At 35.8% G+C, this 17682-nt stretch overlaps 1 protein-coding gene across 1 annotated transcript in view; it reads right to left on the reverse strand.

Annotated features, from left to right (window-relative positions):
- The window catches only part of LOC140151706 (homeobox protein Meis1-like), a 95166-nt gene that overhangs the window by 56780 nt on the left and 20704 nt on the right, over positions 1 to 17682 (reverse strand). Inside the window, exons 6-7 of the mRNA XM_072174042.1 lie at positions 8913 to 9076; positions 8246 to 8265 (exon numbers count right to left, since the gene is read on the reverse strand). Coding sequence (XP_072030143.1) covers positions 8246 to 8265; positions 8913 to 9076 — 184 coding nt within the window. The remainder of the gene's footprint in view (positions 1 to 8245; positions 8266 to 8912; positions 9077 to 17682) is intronic.

Genomic DNA, 17682 nt, shown 5'->3' on the forward strand with positions numbered 1-17682 from the left:
AGCGGATAAGTCACGCATACAAAACACAAAGATGGATCACCAAGGCGATTACATGATGAAATTTCATCAGGGTTTTCTCTCTCTCTCCAGTATGCATAGCTTTTACGTACGACTCACACACTAGTATAATCTCGTTGCCTGTGCTTAATTTGGCTATTTCTTTACCGACTGCATGCGTGCCGGTTTCGGCAAATAATGCAGTTAAAGCAGTTTTTTTTGATGATATGATATTGCGCTCCAGCGCTGTTTACAATTTGGGTGATTAAATATGACTTTAAAATGGGCAAGTGTTGTCGCTTAATGCAGTCTGGCTTAACAAAGTCTAAAATATGCAAATCAGTAATGGTATTATCTGAAATGAGGACCGGAGTATTGATATGAATATGATGCACAGTGCTAGAGACAATGTTGGAAAAAATAGTCTACCATCTTGACTTATTAATTTATGAAGCTGCTGTATTTCCACACCCAAGTCATCATTGTGACACCAGAAATCCCACTAGACCTAATTAAATGTGCAATTCAATCAGCTTAAGAGTAATTAACGAGTGCAAAACATTGGCTAATTCCCAATTCATCTTTTCATTATTAGGAATGTGATACAGCATCAACAGCAAGTTACACTAATTAATCTCACTTCACCATTTTGTCAACAAGACTTTATTCTGTCAAAATCTGAGCTTGATAATACGGTAACGGCTTAATTAGCAGCTTGCCAACCAGGTCATCCGAGGCAGTCTTATTCTGATCAAATCTCGCCCAAATGGGCTGAAACATTTTAATCAAACAAATTTGTACTGTTTTAAATATTAATAGAAAAATAGGTTTTTAAATGTTTTCTATTTTTGTGTGTTTTAATTATTTAAATATTTAGCGATCATACTGCGATTAGGTCTTCACTCTTCAAATTTAGCATGGTTTTTAGATTTGGTAAAATAATTTAAATTTGACTGGTGTTTTCAAAAACACTAGCAGAATGACATTTTAAATTTTGAATATGATGTATTGCGCCACTTTTAGTTTAGAAACCTTTCCACTTCAAACACTATTTCGTCTTACGTACTTTTCATGGAAATCAATATCAAGCATCAAGTCTTTGTGACAATTTTGCAATTTATGTGTATACAAAGGACAAAGAATGAAAATGAATCTTTTTGCAAATTAAACACTTGTTTTTATCGAAAACATAACATAAATATTTCAAACTCTAGAAACACTTTTTTTTACATGCGGTTAATGGGAATTCTGGTAAAGGAAGGAAAAAAAAAAAGGTGCGGGTCAAAGAAAATGCACTGAGAGCCCAGGCAATCAATCACAATCCTGCCATTAGCGAGATTTGTATCCACACATTCCTCTAACTAAATTTAAATGCAATTTGCCAGTGCGTGTGCCTGCAGAAAATGAGACTTTATGAAATTAGTATGCATTCTGTCCCGTTTTATCAACAAATCTAAAGAAAAGGGAGAAGCCAAAATGGGCGAATGTGTCCAATTTTCCCCGGCTCAATCGACGTGGGCGCCCGTCGGAATTGAAAGGCTGGGTCAATCAAATCTCATTGTGGGTTGAACGCTTTGATTTCATTAGAGCCACTGATCTATGTGGATTGTGGTACTGTCTATTGTGCACGGAGACAAACTATGTGGCTGATACGATAGTTGAATCACTCTCGATTGACCGAACAACTACAATCTCTGGCACAAGCCATGCTGATTTAACCGATGAACGTATGTTGCTGTTGACTGTGGGTGTTATTTACATTTTAACTTTGGCATAGATTACAAAATAAACAAATGATCACAATATGTGGGAAACTCATTTCTTTAAAATGATTAAAATGCTTAATCAAGCACCCATTGACCTGAAGAGAGAGAAGTGCCTTTTAAATCATCCTTGCAAAATCAAAACATGATGTTTTAAAAATTCAATAATGGCAGTAATGACATTGATTTCTATAACAAATATCTTATTCAACCTGCAAAATAAATTTGTGGTTTTGGATTTCCATCCCCTCTTTGGCCACATCACATAAGTGTGCAATATTGGCCCTATTCCTACAGAAGTATCACTTTGAATATGGACAATAATGCTTTTATTATCGGTTTGCCATTTCACTCCAAGCACTTGTAACTTGAGCTCAGAAGCATATGTCAGGCACAATTTTCGGATAACAAAAACTTGCAACAAAATTTTCCAGCAATCTTACGTGTAAAAAAATAACAAGCCACAAGTTATAAAATGTGTACAGAACAGAAAACCACAAAAAATGTAAATGCAGACTACACAAAGACGTGAAAGCATATCATTTAAGCAACACATATATATAGCTTGCCTTGCTTGCCCTGGTGCTGTGTCAATGGCAGATTACGGAGCTATATAGCCTGCGGCAGTATTCGCTAAACACAAGGCTTAGCTGGAGCTTACTAACACTGGTCCTCGGTCGCTCTCGTAATGCAAATGGAATGGGTTACCAACACAATGAATGCCACACAATATGTTTGGCCTAGACCAGAGACTTTCTGTAGCCTACATTTTACTTTTTTTCTCAGTCTTTGTATTTGTCCTTGTATTAAATTTTTCTATGAACAGAATTTTGTACAATTCAGTATAAAGGTACAGTTCAACCGCAGATCCTAGAAAAAGAAGGTCCAGTTCAACTTAAGGCCAGAGTAATGGAAGACACATTCGTCCACGCCCGAATTTGAGATTTCTTGATATTTATCAACACTAAGATGTATTCTTTCACTTGAAACTGATAAAATACAACTTATTTCACTCATTTCAACTCTAAAAAGTCACATGGCTCAAGACAGCTTAGTAAATTGGCGGGTAATAATGAGTCAGAAATGCTTGCGAATGCGAAATATTGTGATTACAGCGGCGTGATTCGCGTCGGCGTGTGTGGCGCAACTCTCTGCGCGTATGTCCAACATAATCAAAGGCGCATTCGGTATGTTGTTAACGCCGGCAAATGCGGTGTAAACAAAACAAAAATTTGCAGTCAAAATGCCATTTAGATTTTTTAATTATTTTGAATTTGGCGCACTAAAAGCAGACATTATATATTCATTGGTGCAAAAAGATGCATATTTAGACCATGCACCATATACAGCTTTTACAAGCGTGAAAGTCTTGCCGTTTTAAAATATTAGGACATTTTGTGCATAATTTTGACATTTTTTTACTAAAACGTCGATTTCTCATAGTTCACTTTTGACAATATTGCACGATTTTTGTGACAAGATAACTCGAAAAATATGCAAGCAAAAGGTAAACTTTTTGCACTATCGTTTAGAGTACATCAAAGTCTAGGGAAGGTTTTCTCATTTTTTCAAAATATTTGTTTTAAACAAAAATATACACCATTATGTGCAATTTTTAGCTGAATAAAGTGACAAAATTGCTTTTTTCACGTGTTTATTTCAATATTTTGAAAAAAGAGACGAATTTAAAAAAAATAAAAAAACCTTCCCTAAGTTCATGTCTCTTCTTCATAAAAAGCTAACTGAAATTTTTTTACTCCGAACGGATTTTTTTTTAAGTTGTCACAAAAAAATTGGGGTAAAAAAGTGATTTTTTGTGATTTTTTCAAAAACTCGAGATTTTGTAAAAATCTGCGTCACTCATGGGATTCCTTGACTCATTTCCTTTCCAAAATGTATAGTTTTATATACTTTGGACATACAATTCAGAAATAATGATGCTCGAAAATGTCCATGTTCTCTCCCATTACTCTGCCCTTAACAAACACTAGTAACTTCTACATGTTCCAAAGTTTGTGCAGGGGGTGTGGGGTCACAGGTAAAAATATGTTACTCTTTCTATTTTCAAGCTCAAATTCTTAGATATAAATACAAATAGATACAAATGTAGGTCCTTATTTCATGACAATCATATGATATAGGTCTCGATTTTCTATAAATTACCCATGGAATTAATGGGTAAGGGTTTTGAAACTTGTGCCACAAATCCCTCTCAAAAATAATCCAAGTAACAACCCCCCCCCCCAGGTTGTGCACCCTCAAGAATGAAGCAAATTCATTGCTAAATCAACAGAAAGGATTTCTAAATGAACTTGAATTAAAACAAACAGACTTGATTTGGCCTTTAGGTAGCTCTCTTTACATACTATGGTAACTAAACCTAGAATTTTAAACCAAAACCAAAATGTGAAATGTACCATTATTTTGCGTAAAATGAAATTTTGGGAGAATTCTACTTTCAGTATGGTTTCAGCATGCAAAAAAAGCCTGAATTTTTTCCCTCATAGAATTTCTATATTGTCTTAATTAAGTTCTGAACAATTGCTTTTTATATCCACAAAACAAAATTGCACTGAACATTTTGTGTGTTTTTGTTCATTACTATTCAACCACATTGGTACAAGAGAAATCGTTGAGCAATTGACTGCAGATGCACCTGTATTTGTGACAATCCTATCGGCACAACCAATACACCCCGGATAGGAATCAAAATTAGCTGTTGCTTCGTCTTCCCTGTAACTTGAACTTGCCGTTACAGAAAAGAAAGAAAAACCCCTACAATTCCAAAGGGCACGCTATATATTTCCTCGTCAACCTATCCGATTGATCTCGCCTCACGGTGGGTAAAACGTCAAGACTGTAACGCAACAAATTGCTACATATTAGCTTTTTGAAGCAACTTTGACATGTCCTGTCCTTGTGGTGCCTTTGGTGATTTCCTCCGCAGTGGTTAATAACATAAACCTCAACTTTCTTTTATGCTCATTCTCTTTGATAAACAGACAACTGGTTATCTTATTTGAATGTATACAAGGGAGAAAAATAAAACCGAGATAAAACTGTCTTCCAAACGAAATAATTGTACTGGTTGTCAACTAAACAGCTGTTGAATAGGTATACAAACCATTTTTCCCCTTTCAGTGTATCCTATCTTATGCGCTTTTTTCAATGAGACATGTCATAGCGTATGTAAGCTTTACACAGTGATGGCACAATGCAAATACAGACTTTCCCCACTGACCTATCGTTTTTCACCAGATCTGTTTTCATTGGGGAGTTTTGACAAGCACATTTACTCTTTTCGATGTGCCCCAGGAGCACGCTGTGCAAGCAAGTGTTTTCCCCCATTTCTGTATCTTTATGTACACATTCTTTACGCGTGTTTGCTTGGCTTCTCTTGGTATTCGCAATTGCTGCAAGTTGTTGCACACGGTGATGAAGAAGGATTTCTGGGGATTTTTTTTTTGCATTAAACATTTACTGGATTTTCTAATCAAATTTGGCTGATAAATGATCATAATGATGTTTCTTTTATTGATTCAATAGGATCTACAGGTTTAAAAGAGAGGAAGGATATAAAGGATGAATTGAGTCTTAGTCTGGTAGATATAAAATGAAAATATTTAATTGCAAATGGATGTTTAATTCTGGTATAGATATATACAAATCACATAATTGTGTTTAGAATTGTTTTGATTACCAAATATAGCACATAATTAGGCACCACAAAGTTTCACTGCAAAGTCAGGTTTCTGAACACCCCTTTCTATGTTTTTCAATCTCTGTGAAAACGAAACCATAATCTGATATAAATAGCAAGATGGTCTTTACATTTTTCCAATAAAATAGCTTGAATGAGTAACTTATTGTTAAATACTACATGTAAATTTGGATTGGACTCTACACATGTATACTTGCATATATTTTTGTATCAATATGTTTAAAAAATGAAATCTGACAATATCTATATAATCTCAATCAGCCTATATCACCATTCATAATATCAAAATTTGATTTTCACTTTTTCTATAATAATTTTCCAATCCTGTGCTCAGAATTGCGATTCAATTTCCTACAGCTCAGTACAGCTCACTTCCATATTGTCGTACAAATTTTATTGATAACACAACAACGACATATTCTGGTCGCGCCGCGGAAAAAAAAAAAAAAAGTCATCGGATTCTCAATTTCCTGCTGAGCCTACAATGCTATTGATCAATCTGTCCTTATATGTAACAAGCTCTTCCAATATTTGAGGCAGCATGAAAAAAAAAGGAATATTATTGGAGAAAAAATTTGTGTCGTTTGACGGAATATGATTGTGTTCTCTCCTAGCTCCGTTTGTGGCCTCACGATGCAAGGAGATGGTCGGTTGGTTGTATAAGCTGTCAAGCCTACGTGCTCATTTATTAGTAGCGTAAGTGACAGTGCCGGGCAAATGCATATGTGCCAAATGAAATGGGAACAGTAGCCTCGGATAACCCTTGGTTGTGTCTCGATTTTAATGCCACCTTATCAGACTCATATGCAATTTACCTTTGCTTTATTTTATAGTATTAATAACATTCACAGTCCCACATTTTGTATAACTTGAAATAACACTGGCGAGTGAAAATGTAGTGAAATATTGATTGCATGTTGACACTGGTAAAATTAGATCATAACGTCTAGTATTATATCCATAGCTAGCTTGTCAAATGAGTTAAGTCATATGATCTATGACTTTTATTCTTATTGATGAAACAATAGATACAATGGTTGCTAACAAATATACCTATTGGCATGAAATATAATTTTTGGTATGCAAAATGACAAAATATAGTTATATCAATGTTGCTTTCTATATATAATTTCTTTGTAAAATATCTGTCAAATGTATGTCAAATTACATTCATTATATAGGATCCACGACATGCTCATCTATCAGGGCACAGTTCTTTAACCCCAATACATTTGCACATTCAATGAATGACCTTTGACAATTCGGGTACAAAAACTCATACTCTGCAACTTGAGGTCAAATTTTGCACTATGATTGTTTCATTGAGGTTATTGAAATATGCTACTGGGATGAGACCATTGTGATTGTGTCCAATATCCATAACTGAGACAGCGGTTTCTCTCCTGTCCATGCTATCAACATTGTACTACATGTAGAGAAGCAGTGGTATTACCCATCTTAACAATAACAATATCAATACTTGATTGACAAAACGTTCAAGACAAAAGACAACACAAAACACTTGTTTTTGATTCTGAATCTTAATTTTTGTCCTTGAGTATATACGTAATGTACTGGTCTTTCCATAGCTGCTAATTTTCTATCTCACATTTTCCATCAATCCCATGATGGTTCAATATTACAAGATACCTCTTTGTGGTCTAAGTAAGGCAATCCCTTCATGCCTGGATTATTTTACAGGGAAACTGGTCCGATTATGCGGACCTACCAACCTTCATCGTGGGCAACCTGATACGTAATGAGGCAGCGCTAGCCCAATGTAGAAATTTAACTCTTCCCTTGGTGCTTTGCAAGAAATTGCGTTAGATCACAGATATTTATAGACCTGGAACCAAGGCTCAAAATAGATGGGGCTAAGGGTGTTTTCCCCCAAAATTGAACAAAATAACCCTCCCAATAAAATATTTGTCAATGGCAAAGTATACATGCAGGGGCTCATTTTGGTACAATCTCAGCTCTGTCCAAAAATGTCCATCAGTTAAATTGAAATAGCCCACATTAGAACCATTGAGTATTTTGAGAACATTTTCCTTGATACATTTTGTTGTATAGTCTGTCTCGTCTCAAGGTGAGAGTAGAACTAGCCCCGTTCCACAAACCGCGATGCCTCTCGAATATCTTGGATCATCATAGGTATAAGCAGAGAAGATGTACAGCACAGAGCCTGTGCTAGGTGAGAGTACCCGGGAGAGTACGCCATGTTGGATTTCGCAGTGATAGATTCGAATCGCAAGTGCGAACCTAATGCCACAGGGCATATACACACATGTAGTAGGTTGATTTGTTCGTACTGGCTGGTGACACAATGCACCGATTCGATTCTGCCACTGCAAAATTCAACATGGCGTTACTCTCAACTTGAGACGAGATACACTATGGTGATCAATATTCATAATTTCATAAAACATCAACATATTCAACAGGGTCAATCATACAAAAAACAAATACTTCCAACCTAATAGTTGAAAATATGAAATCGTCTCAAACTGGCAAAATATCAGATTGCATGCTGGTTATATGCGACTCTGAATCAACTGAACACGGCATGATGGGTAGATGTGCTCCTCTGCCGTGGCACTAGCCAGTTACATTAGTTCATATTAACCCAGTTCTTATCAAGACTCTGTGCTTGTTTATCGCAACCTTCCATTTTATTTCTCCAGTCATGCATCAATTAATCATGTAGCTCTTTTTTTTAGTCATGACAAAAACACGGCGGAGTTCAAACTCCACTGTTACAAACCAGCAACCAGGTAAATGAATCTGCAGATTAATAATAAGAAAATGCTAATTTTTGTCCTCTGGTCTTATAATCATGCGGTTCTCATTTTATGCGATGTTTAAGCACTGCGACATGTAGCTTGTGTATATTTGAATCAATGTAATAGTCAAAGAGAATGATGCTTTTAGAAATCCAAATTTGCTGTGGTAAATTTCATACAATATGGCAACAGGCGTAACAGATAATACTGCTGGGTCTAAATAGAAACACGTTTTCCCATAACAATGCAAAATCTGTAGTCATATACAGAATTACATCTACTATGAGTTTGTTTATTCCTAAATAAACATTATACACAAACACATCAAATACCCTAAATCCCTATAGCAAGCTACTACTTGGTGCTTTTGGGAGTTCAGAGTAAATATATACATTTCACTGGTTTTATGTGCTTTGAAGAGGCTAGAGGTGTGTGCACATAGAAAGTACATTGTATAATTTGGATTTAGCTTGACCAAATAAAAGTTGACTAGAGGGGGTGAAAAGGAACACTAAAGGACAACTTCCCTTAGGGGTTTCTCAGACCTACCTTACACAACAGAACAAAACAAATTCAATTAAAAGCAATCACACTTTTAATTAAATTAACCCAGGTAAAAGTTTGGTTAACAAAAGTTTGTAAGCTTACCTGTTCTGGGGACCTCTGGAATTGAGATCATCTGATCCTATACCTGGCGGTGAACCTTCCGATTTATTCATTCCTTCTCTGTCTTCAATCACAAGATCAATAGGCATTTTGCCTTTCAAACAATTTATGTATCGATGACAAAAATTGTCACAAAGTTCATGTACCTGAAGGTTAGAAAAAGGAAACAAAAAACACAAAATTATGAGAGTGAGATGTAGGATTGTGATTTATATGACTGTTATGTGTGGTACCCAAATTTTGTTTGCGGTTTATGTATTGTGAGTTTCAAAATTGCTTTTTATTGGGAGCATCCATCTTGCTGAAACCAAATCTGTAACCACACTATCAAAAACAAAAAAATATGATAAAATGATAAATTTGTACACTAATAATGCATTTTAAGTTCAATTAAAATAACCTATGATTCCAGATTGCAACCTTTTAAAATCCTTTTGTCAATTTATAATTTCACATTTAAAGAAATGTTTACAAAATGTATCATTCAATTGTTCCGATTTTACAAGCCGAGAATTCAATACAGAGGATACATATAAGAAGAAAATATACATATAACACAACAAAACAATACATTTAGAAAACATATAACATAACAAAACCCAATACATTAAAAAACATGTAACACAACAAAACCAAATACATTTAGAAAACATATAAACAAAACCCAATACATTAGAAAACATATATTAACATAACAAAACTCAATACATTAGAAAACATAAAACATAACAAAACCCAATATATTTAAACTACTTTTGATGAGGCCATCTTAATTAAATCCTGTGTCTCAAAGCTTGTGAGATATTGAAAATCTAATGCGAATTTTGAGTTTTATTTTTGCCTTTTTGTTTAAAAAAAATAAAGAGATAAAAAAATTGAATTTCTTGATTTTCAAAGAGGACTACGCGCACGATTTTACTAACGCGCGTGGCAGCTTTGAGACACAGGATTTAATTAAGATGGCCTGACAAATTTCTTTTACACTAGCTCAGTAAATGGCCACATTTGCATTTTCTATTCCCCATGATAGCCTGATAAAATGTGACATGTAGAAGACAAGAGGACATGTATCCATTTTTATTTCCTTGAAATAAGTCTTTTGCACCGTAGATGACAGTACACGATATAATAATATATTATGTTGTAAACTTGTTAAGTCATCTGCCGGTGGATAGTAAGCCTTTCATTATTGCATGCCTTGGATATTGTCTTCATTATCAAGTCATAAAACATGTTAAGACTCATCAGACAAGAGCGACCCATTGACAGGCCTTCAAGTTCAGCAATTTTTTACTTATGGGTATTAAACACTGTGATGTGTAAATTAACATCGTGAGATCATCGCCATCTTGACAATATCAAGATCGCGACAGTCAGCACTCCATAAACAGACAAATTGACAAGTCATCAAGAAATTTTGGTGACAAAATATTACGAAAAACTAGATCGTAATGTTGAGTTAAATGTCTACTACTACTACTGCATGTGGCATAGCAGTGTAAAAAAGACGACATATCGAAAGAAGCAAATTTTCAACTAGCCTTTCGCTGCGAGTATAATCTGTGATTTGTCACTCATAAAAAATAAGGGGGTAAATCACAGGAAATGACAGGATTGATCAACAGGGCTGCGGTGCCCTGAGGCGAACAGGGAATTTGGGTAGGATTAGATCCAAACCCACGTTTTTAGGCTGTACCTTGGGGATTTGTAACAGTTTGGTTTCAAATTGAGAAAAGAAGGCGAAAACATAATTACCTAATAAACAGCGTGATTTTACACTATAAAACTGAGTAAGTGGTAAATGAATTTATAAGTATTTGAAATGTTTCCTGTAAGATATTTTTGCTGCATGTTGCGTTTCCTTCTGTATTGTCTGTAATAAACGCCCCCTCTAATAAATGCCCCAATGTGATTTTTTTTTCAGTGAAAAAATGATAAAAATGTACAAATTTCTATGCCAATATCGTGTGAGTAAGCTTTAGCTTAAAACTTGCAGTCATGTCAGTGTTGGATGAACAAACCTATTCTAGTTCTACAGAGTGAAATATAATTGTTTCAAGACATAAAACCTGTAAAGTATATGGCATGCCTTCCTTCCATGTTATAAGCTATAAGGCCAAGTAAAATAAAAAGCATGTTTCACGTTCGGATTTTTGAAAAAAAGGAGGAGGAGGAGGGGGCTTTTTATTTTTTATTTTTTATCGCAAAATCGGTTTAAATACCCATATTTCAACTGTAATTAGAGCTGTTTTAGCGTACACAATAATGCCTGGAAAAAGGAGGAGGCCTCTTTTTATTTGTTGTTCTGAGAGGTAGCCCCCTCTCATTATCTCAAAACCTTACAAAAGTGTTTCTTGTGTATTAGCAAGGCTATAGAAAGCATCTCTACTTCCTAGAAATATGGTTTTGAAAAGTTATAACTGAATTTCAAAAAATAAAAAAATAATTGAAGAAACCTCAAAAAAGGAAGCGGGAGGGGACGTGAAACATGTTTATTTTTTTATTTGGCCTGATACTTTCATGTAATTTGGAAATCTAATTGTTTTTCCCCTATTTTTTCTTCTTCTCATTCATGCAAGTCTGCTGCCTTAGTAAAAAAATAATCTCTCTCATACTACACGATCTTGCCCTACAGCCACCAAAATTTACAGGCAAACATACTAAAGAGGAAGTTCGTTTAAAAGTGCGTCTCGATGTGCTACCGTCAAGGCCACAGATCCGTTTCTCAAAACAGCAAGTAGAAAATGCAAAGTCGTGTTAAACGACAAACCCGTTAACGTCCAAAGGAAATCTTTGATATTTTCTAATCCATAACCTCCTCTTTGTCGCACCAGGGGTCCACGGTACTGCGTGCCAAGTGGTTTTGCTGAGTGTTACAAATTATAACTAAATTGCTAGATGTCAATAAACACTGTCTTTTCCTTGAATATGTACCAGCAAACCTGTCAAATTTGACAGTCTTGTATAAATGCTGCAGACCTGAAAATGAACAAATTGGTGCAGATTGAAAATCAAAATCCAGCTGTGGGAGATAGTAATGTGACATTGATGGACCTTATTAAATCAGATTCAAAATAAACTCAATTATATAATCTCGTATTCATATTTAGCCCTTTCCATTAGGAAAACAAGTGACAAAACATGGACTATCATCAGATGTTTTTAGCTAAATGTTGTTCATTTAAAGTTTTAGTAGGACATCATCATATTTTCAATCAAAGTTAATAAAAGAAACAGCAATGGCCATTTTTGGCAAAAAAATATTCATTTCAGTAGGGAATGTGTAGTTTACAGAAATATATGAAAGGAACAGGATTAGGCCTATGTTTTAAGCTTATTGATTACCACAATAAAGCCAACATTGTGCGTAATTTCAGCCTTCAATCAATATTGTTCAGTACTTCATTGAAAGGTATGGATCAAATTATGTTGCCTTGAAATGGCTTATTGATTTCATACTTTTTCTAAAAGCCAATTCTCACACCACATTTAATTGCATGTAAAAGCTCATTCAATAATGTCATTCACATGAATTGATGAGAAAGGAATGAGGAGGTCTGGGCAATGGATTAAACACATTGGAATCTATTGATGATGTCTGTTAACATTATTATTATGTGCCCGAGAAGATATCTTACTCTTCCCAGAATCCTTTGCAATATGACACATCCCCTGTTTACATCAAATGACACTCCTATAACTTTGTACAGGTTCCATTTGTTTTCATGTTGAGAATAAACTGGCTTAACATGCTTAATGGGACAAGAAATAACATATTTTGCAAGATCTAGATGTGCTCTGTTCATTGAGGTATGTTTTGTCACTATAGTATCCGCGACCTATGTTGCACTAGATAGCAAATCAGGACAGAAAATTGTAAGAAATTGAAGAAATGCATTGTGGGAAGTGTAAGATATTTTCTCTGATCATGTGCTGGCCAGTGCGTAATAGCGGATCTTTTCTCATTATAATGAAATGGATTATGATGAGAACATTTTTGAAATTTTCTTTATGCTAAATGGACAAGACACCTTCCGAAACAAAGTCCTACCCTTTTAACGTTTCAATTTTCCTCAACCGACATGTATGAATCCGTATCTAGTATCTAGTCTACTGAAAAAATAAAAATAAAATAAAGTTCATCAAAAACTACACATTCATAGAATGACCTTTTGAGTGTTTTAGGTACAAACAATCACACATTTTGAGGTCAACTTTTGATATATGACTGTTACATAAGGGTTATTGAACTATGCCATTGGAAATGAGGCCATTATTAGCACCCATTGATGGCTAGATCATAACAAATGTGTACCCCCCCATGAAAACCTCATCTATCTACAAACTGATTGAGTTGACATGACCTGTGCAGTAAAGCCTTACAGTCAGAATCACAGATCCTGGTCAGAATCCAATCTCAACTTTCATCTGAGTAGATTATCCATGATTACAAGCGTTGGCCATACAGTGAGCAATCATAGCCGCAGTCTGTGGCCCTCACGGACTTAGCGAGCGCGTAGCGCGAGACGTTCAATCGAGCGCGTCAGCGAGAGGACGCAACCTCTCTGGATAGTATACTAATAGCAACAGAGCCCGAAAGTAGTGCTAAGCAATCACAGTAAGGTAAGGTGTGAAATTGTGGAGTCACCAGACATCTCCAACACATCCACTAAACCCATCCCATTCAAATCAATACACAGTTGACCAGACGGTATTGGCACATTGATGAAAAATTATCAATATTATAGTTGGATGGATACATATTGGAACAACTTCCAAACACCATCAGGTGATTCAGGTCATACACTTGATTCTGTATCTATCTATTTATCAGCTTACTGATGCTTGTAATTTTGTCAGAACCCAGTAATTCTAATTTGATCCAGGTGGTGTATGACGTGCAGTCCCTAAATTCAGTAAATTTTCATCGTCAACCGTGTAATTGAATGGGATTATTTTGAAATTTTAAAACGCTTGAAATATCACAAACAAATAGGCCTATGTTGATAAATAATATAAATACAAGCTAAAACCGTTGGGGTTCGATAATGAACCCCACAAAATTAACCGAGTATATGGAAAATGCCATACGGCCGGGCGGTTCCACGAGTTGCCGGCTCGATCATGTCATCCGCCGCCTGATTTGATCATTGTCCCCTTTGTAGGCACCACAAGAAAACAAGTTAGCCTTGAAATTCAGTTTCTCTGAATATACTGTATTGGACCAAATAGGCGCTCAGGGTGCTTTGTCAGTCTTTTTTTTTGGGGGGGGGGAGCACTTATTAAAATTATGTAAATCGAAACAATTGCCCTACAGGTCAGATAATGGAACTAGAAACTTTAAAACATGGATCCAAATCACTGGCGTGTCCAGGATCTTTCCCTGCGGGGGCTCAGAGGTGCTTTCAGAGTTATGCGGGGGGCTTAGCGGCTAAAATTGCCAAAAAAACGGCTGATTTGTCATGATTTTTAACAAAGTGCCTCCCACCCCAACCCCCCCCCCCCCCCCCCGACACGTCACTGCAAATTATTGACTGCCAAAGATCAGACGGGTTTCTTGTGTTTTCTTTTGCCCAATTTGAATAATTAGCAAGTGCATATTAAAATGGACCCCCTTAGTCAAACTCAGTTTGAAAAATTGATTGAGGGCGCTATAATTTAGGGGGGGAATAATTAGGTCATATATGCTGGATCAATTTAGGCCAGCAAGATTTCAAAAGAATATTAAAAGGAGCTGATTTAATAACATGCTGTACAATAACAAATTAATGCTTTGGTAAATTTTCTGGTTGCCCCAAATAATTTCACTTCATCAATTGAATGAAATGTAAAATTCAAAGGAATTGATGCATCTTTCCAAACTAAAATGCATTATACACAAATAACATGACAGCAAGTTCTTCACCATGATAAAGCACTTTAGTGATAGAAATGACCAATGCAAAAAAACTGATTGACAGTCAATATAGCTTTGTTTCTTTCCAAAGATGATTGCTCATTCTTTCTACCGACTGTACTTTCTCTCGAAATAGACACCGCCTGAGAGCAAACCTTCTTAATCGGGCATTATTTCCTCCATAGATTCTAGAAACTATGCTTTGCCTCTAACCATATCATTTGCTTAGCACTAACCCCGAGAAAACAATCTTTTAACATATTCGCACGCATTACCTGCCATTTTGTTTTTCGCAAGTTCTCTGCCATGCTACATGTCATACTTCCTCCAGAGGTGACCAATATTATTATTATCGCCAATGATTAGGGAATAAATAAATTATAACACAATACACGCTTCATTATTTAACACAACATAAATATTTTGTACAAAAAAAATGAAAATAAATTATTAATAAAATTTCCAAGGGACCGGTAGGCTTAAATTATTGTAAGGATATGTTTTGGAGGCATTTCTGCCCAAGCTTGTTGTAATATGTGGTTTGCGAGGAAATGAGTTAAGCGTGTGTCATTTCCACGCTTTAATATTTTGTACTTGTACTTCAACCCTTCAGGGTTTCTTGCCATATAACAGGTGCTCAAACGGGCTACATTTTTTTTATTATTAATAATTGACTAATTTTCTTTTTGTTTCAACCAATTTCATGAGTTTTTCCTCTTACGACACAGTCCGTCTGTTACTACTCACGGCTGGGCGGCAGTCAAACTTGCATAACGCAGTGATACCTTGTTAGCATTGGGACTTCACAACAACAACAATTGCTCTTCGGTTGCGTACAGAACATTTTTGCAACTGAAAATAGTTTCATCATCACAAACGCTCTGGTGCTGAGATTGTAAGAGGATTACTGTTTCTATGGCAATGTGCTGTTCATATTATACGAAGAATATATTTTTACTTCAAAATTAAGCTCCCAGATTTATTCTATGAAGATTGTGAAAGAATGATACTACATGTACATGTACCATAAAGTGCACAGTCAACATCACCAAACATTAATGTCAGACATGATGATACATAAGTAGTAAAAGTATGATATTAACACTACTTATAAGTACATTCGACCTTTTGAAGACTGAAAAAGATCAGGAAAATGTTGAATTTGATGTCATTGTTAATTTGGGCTGCAGCTGGAAATGTTTTAAATTGCCCCCCCCCCGCCGCATCCTCAATATGTGGACTCAATCTGTGACCGGTCCCTAGCCTCAAAATTTAGAATGAAAAAAAAACTCTGAGTGGGAGTCTGTGGGGGCAATGGGGAGCCAAAGTCAAATCTGATGGTGGGAGGGGTGGGAATTTGCCTAGGGTTTGGCATTTTTTGATTTTCAGTGTCCTGAAAGATTCACCAGAATATTTTAACAGAATACATAGAACCTGGGGAGGTTCTCAACTTTTGTTTAGGTGGGGGTGTGCGGTTGGTATTCCGAAAAACTATAATACAAATTTTAGGAAAATTGGATGGATGAAAATGCTACTCGAATCTGCTGCATGTCTTCATACCCACATTTCCACTAAGACCCCCCCACATAGAAATCCCATGTAGCGGTAGTATTCAGTAGTAATCTTCACGCAAGTTACATGCATAAGATGACTATTCATTCAATGGTCACATTTTGACTTTCCTGTTCTTCAATAAATAACATAATTCCTGCATTCTAACGAAACAAAAAATTTAACTCAAAATGAGTTCAAGGTCAAGAGTGGCGATGATTGGATTGTCTGTCACCCATGTTGCTTTAATTTCCACTTGATTCAGATGGTAAAGTTTTGATGTGAGGAGCAAGGCGATTGATTGTGTCATTGTGATATCTTCTTTTTGATCAAACAAATAAACAAACAAACAAACAAACAAACAAACAGGCAAACAAAAAATGGTCACAGTTTAGACATATTTATCATACCTGACAGACACAATATATACTAAGTACCCCGGTATATAAATTAATAGAAACCCATCACAAAAACAAACAAGCAAATAAACAAACAAACAAGTAAACAAACAAACAAGTAAACAAACAAACAGTACACACACGTCAAGACTAATAGCTACCCAAGCTATGAGCAAAGCTAAACCAACTGTTTACAAAACAAACATCAAACAATTAAATAGCTCATTCGTAACATTACAGACGTCATATTCTCCGAAGCTAAAATGTTTTTAAGACTAAAAAGCAAGTTTTTTTCCCTTGCCACCAGGGAACAAATCTGCATTTTCGCTGATTGCAGTGCTTGACACATCATCTCATTTCTACTCCAATTGACAGCCAATGTATCTCTCACAAATCAACCCGCCATCATGCAACAGCGTGTACACTCATTTCTTTCAATTTTTTTTTTTTTTGACAATTACCGCTGCAACGACGACAGCCCTGCAAAATGGATCAATATCTCAAAGTCTTCAAGCACACTAAGCTGTCTTTGTGCATTCATTAACGTTTATAACAAGGTCCGCTGGAGATACTACACGTACACTTAACCCCATTTTCATAAATTCAAAAGCCAGCTGAAAAAATTGGTTGTATGAGAGAAAAAAAAATGTTAATAGGCCAGCCGAGTCTGCCTATCAGTTGGTTCCGTCAGTTTATCGACTATCTGCTACCTGTGTCTGCGCTCAAAGTTGTGACGCCAATGAAAAGGTAGATTTCCCTCTTTTTGCCTGCTTAATCTGGCTGGAATTAATAGGATTTGTCATCGAGGAATAGCGTTCAGGATTTCAAGTCCCATCAGAGTTACTATGTAGTAGGCTATTAACAATTCTGCAACTAGATTCAGTGTGTACCTGAAAACACACATCTG

This window comes from Amphiura filiformis, chromosome 5 (genome assembly GCF_039555335.1).
Source record: "Amphiura filiformis chromosome 5, Afil_fr2py, whole genome shotgun sequence".
Taxonomy (NCBI): Eukaryota; Metazoa; Echinodermata; class Ophiuroidea; order Amphilepidida; family Amphiuridae; genus Amphiura; species Amphiura filiformis.